We start from the raw sequence: 9651 nt of genomic DNA on the forward strand, positions 1-9651 counted from the left end.
CAAGCATGTATGGCGGATCCGGAGTTTGAGTGGGGTCTAGTTTTCCACGCCGACGGAAGCATCAACATCCTACGGTCACCTTGCTTCGACGTAGGATTCGAAGACGAAACCACTGTGGAATAGTACTTGGAGAGAGTCGTGCCAATCCTTGCAAGCATCTACGACCGGAAATTTGCAAAGCACACGTGGAGCCTTGACGGTCACCTACGACACCCATCCCCGCCGGCTACTCTTCCTCCGACGAGGTTCCTCGGCGCCCTTTCTTTAGTGGTAACTTCCTTCATCGCTTGGATCTTCTATCTCCGCCAAAAGTCCACCAATCTTTGAGTGATACGGCCCCAAGGTGAAATTCTCGTTGTTAAAACGTTGGGTTTTGTTATTTGTACTCTGCATTTAATTCCCTTGGATTTTGAATGAACTATTTTGGTTAATCTCAAGCGCATCTCTTTGACCTAAGCGAAGTTAACGTTTCTAATTCTTAACTTTATCTTGTATGATCCACATAAATTTATAATAAGCAAACTTTAACAATTCTCTTTTAATTTTGATCGTAACTCGTAGTAGTTTCACATCAATTAGTTTACAAATATATTATATAGTAATGTCCTGTTTAATGATAATATAAGTTAAAAATAGTAAAAATAGAATATACAATTGCGTAGTGGCCCAACGGATAATTTTTATCTGTGGAACCCGAAGGTTTGGGTTCAAATCTAGGGATATTCGCATTTCTTGCGGGCGGCAGGTTATTGTTGGGCTTTTACTGCTATCCACATTTTTGTTAATTGGATAGTGGGGGCCTATGACCCCAGGCCCCCCCCACTGTAGCTCCACCACTGCATAAGAGTTATATTTTGAGATGCGAGTGAAATTTTACTAAAAAATTTATTCAACATCCCAATAGCGAGCTGTCTTTTGCATCTGAACTTCTTTCAGCATTTCTGTATTTTTGATGCAGGTTGAGGCTGAATACCTTCCGCTTTACAGTAGCTATGGCTTGGGACTGACCACATGGAGTCCACTGGCATCAGGTGTTCTTACTGGGAAGTATAACAAGGGAACCATACCTCCAGACAGTCGTTTTTCCTTGGATAATTACAAGGTAATGATACTTTCACAAATCTGTTTCTATTGCATTTAAAATTTCCATTCCTTTTTGTTTAAATCTGATGAATCATTTATAGTAAGTGTTCATATATTCACTTATAAGTTCTGTCTGCACTATTTAGAGGTTGTTAAATATGAGGCTGGTGCTTAGGTGCTATTAAAGGGCATTTAAAGGGCTGGGCGTATGGACTTGCCTAACCAACTTGTTAGCCTTGTGTTTTTCTTTTATATGCTTCCATTTCTGATTGTTTTCACTGTATTTGTTGTACGCGTAGTTTCTCAGACAAAGTTTATAGGTTGATCCAAATTTTTTTATTAATTTAATACCTACAAGAAAGTTTGAGAAAACAGCTATTCTTGTTGTCTAAGCATGGTAATGTTCAACGCAGAATCTTGCTAGCAGATCACTTGTTGATGATGTGTTGCGCAAAGTTGATGGATTGAAGCCTATCGCAGATGAGCTTGGTGCTACCTTAGCTCAACTTGCTATTGCTTGGTGTGCTTCAAATCCAAATGTCTCATCAGTAATTACTGGTGCAACAAAGGAGAGCCAGGTAAATGTTTTGTAATTTACAACAAGAAAATAATATGCAATTTTCATAGAATATTGACGTCATCATTTTTTTTTTATTTTACTTAACCAAAATGCTTCATCCAATATGAAATTTTAAGAGATGAAATTTTAGAGCACTACAAGATTAATCAATTGTTTAATCACAAACTTTTAGCAACCATGGTTAAATCTAGGATGCTACTGATAAAGGTTTATATGTCGTGTAGTATGCACTATATACATCCCCCCTCTTTTTTATTCCAATTTTTATCATCATTAGCTTTCTTATATAAATTTATACTTATATGACATTTGATAGAGATATGCTTAAACAAACGTAAATCCCAGTGGCAATGAAAATTTATAACGTATTAATTCGTCATACTATTTATGCGTGTGTATAGACATTTACTAGGCTGGTAATAATAGGTTGTGGATTTATGGCATGGGGTTCCAGCAGAATGACTATTTACTATAGAGGTTCAAGTCATCTCCCCTTGATTGATATACATATATAAATAAATGAATTTTTATATTTATGTTAAAATCCCAACCGTCCTTTGGCCCTTGATCTCATGGCCAAGGTGGGAATCCGTGGGAGGCTCACCTAGATCATGCCAATCTCCTTCCATATTTGGGTGGCTGATTAAGAAGTATAATATTAGAGCAATTATGCATGATTATATAATTATTTGTTTCTTTATTAAGTTATTATATATAAATCTATAAATAGGGATAATTTTGTATAATAAAATTAGAGTCATACCCTCTCCAATTCTCTGAATTTAACATGGTATTAGAGCCAGATTCCCACCACCGACCTTCATTGCTGGAATTCTGAGGAATACAGGTTCTTACCACTGACCTTCAGTGCTAGAATTATGCGGAATACAGATTCTCACTACCGGCCTTCATTGCTGGAATTCTAAGGAATATTGGTCATTCTGCTTCCTTCATGTGTTCAAAACCGAGGAGAGATCAAGCGGGAGGGCTCCTCTCGTGTGTAATGACCAGAGTCGACCAAGCATAAGCGAGAGAAGTTGAGCACAAGACCTCCTCGTGCGTGCGTATGAAAAGAGCTAAGAGTTCCCTCTTGTGAGGGTCTAGGGCCGGGACAAGCAAGAGTGCAAGACCTTTACTCCTTCCAGTGATTAGACCAAAGGGATTAGAGGCCTTGCGTGCGCTTGTATGGGGTCGATCGAACAAGAGGAGTGTTCAGGTGGAGTCAGATGACTGATTTGCATTGGACTGAAGGCTGACTCAATCAGATGGGAGGAGATTTATTTGCCAAGTGTTGAGCCACTTGAGACATGTTTTTTTGTTGTTGTCCTTGAAACTTGCCGCAACCCTAAAATCTAATTTTTTTTCCTAATGTTGTGCCTTCATTTCCAGCCTTCCCTTGTGGTTGTTATCCTATCTATTACTAATGCAACCTTCATTGTTTCCCTGTTTAATATAGCCTTCATTGCTATCTTTTGCCACCGTAATATCTGAAGCTAATTTCTCCCAAAATTTTGATAAAATAGAGGACTCTATGGTGCACCAAGGGACTTGATAACTGTACTTTTATGGGACTAGATACCAAGCTAGGAATGACATATCTGTATTCCCTAGCTTGAGTAGAAGTGTTAAAATCTCAGCTGTCCTTTACATTTTATCCCATGGCAAAGATGAGAATCCGTGGGTAGCTCACCTAGATCACGCCGATCTCTGTTAAATCCCAGCCGTCCCTTGACACTTGATCCTACGGCCAGGATGGTAATCTGTGCTTGGCTCACCTGGATCATGCCGATCTCCTTCCATATTTGGGTGGCTGATTTAGGAAGTATTATATTAGGCCAATTATGCATGATTATATAATTATTGTTTCTTTATTAAAATATTATGTATAGATCTATAAATAGAGATAGCTTTGTATATAAAAATTAAAGCCATTCCTTCTCCAACTCTGAATTTAACAATTTCGATTCATATAAAATGTTTCCAAATCAATAGCGACTGATGAATTGGAGATCAAAGTATCGAGCAGTGATTAATTTCCAGGATAATAAATTTCTTTAGATTCTACTTATCTTTTCAGCTATATATGCATGTATGAAGCCACAAGTGTTGGTGTATCTCTTCAGACATGTACGACGATGAGATGAACAAGGAATCAAATCGGTAACTTTGGTTATTTTAGAATTACAGATTTGATAAACATATTGTGTATAGTTAAGAAATTAGTCACCCACTCATGAATAGTGTTTTATATTAACACAGTTGATTTTGTAGTTAAGTCTAGCTTGAAATCGTTTGAGCCATATTTTTAATTAATTTATCTGTTTGTTAATACAAGAAGTTCGAGTACTAAGATCACATGGCTTAGGAAAGTCTATGGAGTTAGCCCAACTGGTGGAGGATAAGAACTTCTTGGAGAGTAGTAGTCGTAGCAGCAGTTTGGAAGACTCCCTCCGCACGACCACTACATTTATGGCACCAAAGGTGCAGTTGGTGCCTATTCAGACGGAGGCCCCATGGGGATAGAGGTTAGGGAGTATAACCAAGGGGGAACTTCAAGAGGTTGATTGAGTTAGAAATTCAGGAGAAGAGGGCCAAAAATTTATGCTTATAGGTGTGATGAGAACTTCGCTTCAAGCCACCGTTATAAGGACCATTCCTTACAGGTCCTGATAGTCCGCGATGAGGAGGAAGATGTTGAAGAAGAGGAAGTAAAGGAGGAAGATGATCATATGTACTGAGATGTTGCAGAGGTATCCCTTAACTTAGTGGTTGGGTTCATATCGAACCACACCAGGAATATTAAGGGGACGATCAGGCATCAAGAAGTGGTAGTACCGATGGATAGTGGAGCTACTCACAACTTCATTTCCAATAGGATGGTGGATCAATTTGGACTGAAATTAGTAGACAAGGTGGCTTTGGGATTATGCTAGGAACATGAAAAGTAGAGAGGAGTAGAATTTGCAAATGGGTGATCATAATCCTTCTAGAGGTTCAAGGTATTGGAAGACTTAAATGTGATACTGGGGATGAAGTGGATGCAAAAGTTAGGGAAGAACGAGATTGATTGGAAGGCTCTAATGATGTAGTTCAAGATTGAGGGGAGAAAAGTGGTTATTAGAGGGGATCTTAGTCTGTCCAAGTTATGGTTTCACTCAAAACTATGGTGAGGGAAATTTAGGATGAAGGGGTGGGATTTTTGGTGGAGTTGCAGAGTTTGGAAGGAGAAGAGGATGGGGAGAAGATAAAAGCACCATACATGGTTCAGATACTCCTACAAGAGTATCGAGAGGTGTTCCAACCAGTTCAGGGGTTGCATCCTTCGCAGGAAAACGTGCATGCTATCCTTTTGAAGGAAGGAGACTCATATAGTAGTGTTCGTCCATGCCATTATTCTAAAATCTAGAAGGATGAGATTGAGGGCTTGATCAGGGAGATGCTAGAAGCAGGGATCATTCGATCAAGTGTCAGTTCATTTTTCAGTCCAGTGTTATTAGTGAAATAGAAAGATGGTGTGGACTATCAGGCACTGAACAAGCAGATTGTGCTAGACAAGTTTCCTATTCTCTAGTGATTGATGAGTTGTTGGATGAGCTTTATGGAGCGGTGTTTCTCTCAAAAATTCATAAGCTAGGGTACTATTAGATCTGGATGAGGCCCAAGAATTTTCTTAAGACAACATTTATAACTCATGAGGGACACTACAAGTTTTTAATGATGCCTTTTTGCCTCACTAATCCTCTAGCTACTTTTTGATCCCTTATGACCAGGGTATTCCAGCCATATCTACGAAAGTTTGTGTTAGTCTTCTTTGATGATATTTTGATTTACAATAAGAGTGAGGAGGAGCACTTAGAACACTTGGGATTCATGTTATCCACTCTATGAGACCACCACTTGTTTACCAATTTGAGGAAATGCTCATTCGCCTAGCCTAGAGTGGAGTATTTGGGACACGTGGTATCACATGAAGGAGTAACAGTTGATTGGAGCAAAATCAAGGCCATGCTAGGATGGCCAATACCTAAGAGCTTGAGGGAGTTGAGAGGGTTCTTGGGGCTTATTTGCTACTACAAAAAGTTCTTGAAGGGATCCAATTCAACAGCATGGCCTTTGACCGAATAACTAAAGAAGGATAATTTCAATTTGGGTGAAGCCGCTATTAAGGCCTTTGAGGAGTTGAAGAATGCGATGACCAGCGTGCCAATGTTAGCCCTACTCGACTTCAGCCAGCCTTTTATGGTGGAGATGGGTGATTCGGGGCATCGGATAGGAGTTGTACTTATGCAGGACCAGAAACCAATGGCTTATTTTAGTTATGTGTTGATTGCCAGGGCGAGGCTTAAGTCAGTCTATGAGAGGGAACTGATAATGATTGTGCTGGCCATCCAAAAGTGGTGGATGGCACCCTACTTGTTGGGGCGACACTTCATTGTTAGGATTGGTTAAAGAATCTTAAAGTTACTTCTTGAGCCAAGGGAAATGAAAGGAGTTCGCTTGACCGCAGGAGAAACTTGAGAAGCACTGATCAAGTGGAAGGATCTGCCCGACTATGAAGCAACATGGGAACTATACCGAATGATTCAATAGCAGATTCCTTTGTTCCACCTTGTGCTCAAGGTAGCTCTTTGGGAGAGGAGTATTGATAGATCGATTGAGCCTGTGGGCCCCACTAGTGTGGGTGGGGGCAAGGAGAGAGGGAGGCTCAAAGGGGATTAATTCTACCTTTAATTATTTTTCATAGAAAATCAAAATTAGGAGAGAATTAGGAAGGTTTATTTAGGGAAAGAGGGTTGATTTGAATTCGAATTTGGGAGGGAATTAAGAAGGTTTATTTAGGGAAAGAGGGCTGATTTGAATTCAGATTTGGAAGGAACTTATGAAGGTTTATTTAGGGAAATAGAGCTTATTTTAATTCAAATTTGGGAGGGAATTATGAAGGTTTATTTAGGGTTAATTAATTTTTTTTTATTTTCATTATATAAATTGTGTTTTGTTTTTGTTTTCTTTGGAGTTGTTCCTAGTGACGCTTAGGATTTGTGGAGAGTCGATCTACCTCTCAAATAGTAAATCAACTTGTATCTTGGTTTGTTGTGTCAATATCTCATTATTTCTTGCTGATTTCTCCTATGTTTTCTCCCATGAATACCCAGATGATGGCCATGTTGAATGCAAATCTCAATCAGAGAGATTAATTCACAAACACTTAAATGCTTCCCAAATACCCAAGAAAGCTCAAAATTCCAAAATTCAAAATATTTAAAATGAAATAAACCATCAACATTTAGAGTGAAAATACACATTCATCCTCTGTAATAGTTGTGTGATAGAAAAGTAAACTTTTAAGGAAAAATTTTATAAGATTATGATGAGACATGCAATACTTTATGATGCAAAATATTGATCATTAAAAGAGAAACATTAAATTAAGTGTTGCAGAGATAGAGGATGCTTAGGTGGATGAGTGGCTTTACACTTAGAGATAGAATGCGAAATAAGATTATACGTGAAAATGTTGGAGTAGATCTAGTGGCAGGTAAAATTAGATAGTCACCTTAGATGGTTTGGTCAAATAAAATGTCGGTTTTTTGATGACCCTAATAGGAGAGTAGATATGTTAGATCCAACCTATGTTAAGAAAGATTGAGGTAGACCTAAAAATAATTGATTTAAAAGTATTAAAAATAACTTTTTTGTTAGATTTAAATGAGAATTTGACTATTTATAGGATGCAATGGAGAAAAAAAAATTATGTAGATGACCTCATGTAGTGGGATAAAGACTTGTTGTTATTGTTGTTGCATGTTTATTTTGACAATTGATAGTTCCTATGATTTTTATCCATTGTCTTTCAAAAGAGAAGATGAGAGTTCCAATCCCCTCAAGAAAATGGTTAAATCTTCTTCGTGTAATTTCTTTCATGCATTTAAGTAGAAGTCATTGAGCAAAGCAATCATTCTAGTTTTAATTATGGCCAGAAGAGTTCTTATAACCAGAAAGCATACAATTTTCATTTCATCAAATTTGCACCTTACCCTTTAAAATAAACAATACTACAATTCAATTGATCAGTGCTATTTGGTTTTCCCCTTTAACGGGAGGTAATACTATTTTCTTAAAATGGAGAAGTCTTGGAATTTATTTTGGAAATTGTTCAACATTCTGTAAACTTTTTGTAACTAGGGTGCAATTTTAGTTGATTTTAATAAAACTTCAATATTAGTGGTCAAACTAACTCTTACATGCATTATTGTGAATCTGAGTGGGATATTAAGAGTACATTTAGTAGTTTAAATTGATTAATTAGTTAGAGTAATTAGCTTGCGCAAGTCTTCTCGTTTATAAGTTTCTCTATTTAGAGAGGATGAGATATGAGATAATAAATAAATAAATTTCCCCTTTCTTGTATCTATTCTTTTTTTCTTTTTTTCTTTTGAGAATTTGAACAGCTTGAAATGTTCAGTTAGAGTTTTGGATACCGACGTTGGGCTTTTGTTGAGAATATCTAATCAAGTTTAACTACAAGGCATCTTAATATCCCACTTAGGCTTCGTTTGGGACAGCTTTCATACTGCTTTCTAATATAAAATTTTCTAATTCAAAAAAATTTTGTACTAAAAAGTTGTTTAGAAAGTACAAAAAAACTGTCTTAAACGAAACCTTAAATTCACAATCATTTATACTCGTACAGATGATTGTGTATTTGTGTTTACCGGTTTTGTTTCGGGAAAAAAAAATCAGTCTATATCGGAAAAAAAAAAAAAAAAAATCAGTCTATATCTTCAGTATACACTTTTAGGCAGAGTAGCCTCCCCTGTCCGGCTCCAATAACCTAATTTACTCTTAATTGTTCCAAAATCAGATAATAGAAAACATGAAGGCTCTCGAAGTCCTTCCTAAGCTGACGCCTGATGTGCTTGAGAAGATTGAGGCTATTGTCCAGAGCAAACCTAAACGTCCTGAGTCATACAGGTAAATTGAGTCGACAGGTATAATACTGAAGAGTTGAGAACATCTAAGCCTGCCGACTATCCTGCTTCTCTTAAAGTGTTCTTCTATGTTTTTTTTTTTTTTTTTTTTTTTTTTTTTTTTTTTATCGATACTCTGAATTTTGTCTTATGACTTGCATGGGATGATTCTGATATTTTATTGCTGTATTTTCTTTGTATGGATGAATTCAGTTCATGAAGTCAGTATGTTACTATTTAAGAAAGATTGAGCTGAATGTTTTTATATTATTTAGAAGGATGTAATTTCGATGCTGCTAAAATGGATTCCAATTTGAGTCATTGGGTCGAACAGGTTAGGTTGGGGATCCCAAGCCCACCTGGAGAATAAATGGTTTACACAACCCTCTGTAGACTGTTTTTTTAGGGTTAGAGCTATGAACTGGTCATTTTCAGATCATGAGGTCATAATCAGCTTGTTTTTTTAGTATATTGGGTGTGATTAGTCTACAATCAAATAAAAATGGGTTGGTCTCATAAAAGAGTTAGAATAAGACTAGTTGTACATGGAGTTTGATTAGCAGCTTTCCACCTGTTTGAATTAACACATCTCGATCGTACTCTGTTGGCAAAATTATTCTGTGCAGATACAGATGCCGTCCAAAGTCGAATCATAACGTGTCATGTCACTTTTTTGTTGTGTACCGCGGCTATGTATTGGGTGACGTTCTGTGTTTTGATTCGTCTTCGGACGGTCCGATGTCCACACAGAATAATTTCTCTATATGTTGGCCCAATGTATATGAATTTGAACAATTTAATCATAAATTTATGAAATATACAAAATTTCGAATTTTGGATCTTTAGGTTAAAAGCTCAAGCTCATAATCAATACACTAAGGCTTCATTTGGGTCCACTGACTATTTTTTAAAATAATTTTTTAGTAAATTATTTTTTAAATTAAAAATTTTTGTACTAAAAAATTTAACGTTTTAGAAAGCTTTTCCGAACTAAACTTAATATGAGTTGTAAGATAAGCT

The 9651-nt window shown here is 36.9% G+C and overlaps 1 protein-coding gene across 1 annotated transcript in view; it reads left to right on the forward strand.

The window, feature by feature from the left end:
- Positions 1 to 8933, forward strand: part of LOC110097372 (probable voltage-gated potassium channel subunit beta) — a 49167-nt gene extending 40234 nt beyond the window's left edge. Inside the window, exons 3-5 of the mRNA XM_020823719.2 lie at positions 959 to 1102; positions 1497 to 1661; positions 8526 to 8933. Of these exons, the coding sequence (XP_020679378.1) occupies positions 959 to 1102; positions 1497 to 1661; positions 8526 to 8639 (423 nt within the window). The 3' untranslated portion in view covers positions 8640 to 8933. The remainder of the gene's footprint in view (positions 1 to 958; positions 1103 to 1496; positions 1662 to 8525) is intronic.
- Positions 8934 to 9651: the final 718 nt, after the last annotated feature.

Source organism: Dendrobium catenatum, unplaced genomic scaffold (assembly GCF_001605985.2).
Source record: "Dendrobium catenatum unplaced genomic scaffold, ASM160598v2 fragScaff_scaffold_1398, whole genome shotgun sequence".
NCBI classification, from domain to species: domain Eukaryota; kingdom Viridiplantae; phylum Streptophyta; class Magnoliopsida; order Asparagales; family Orchidaceae; genus Dendrobium; species Dendrobium catenatum.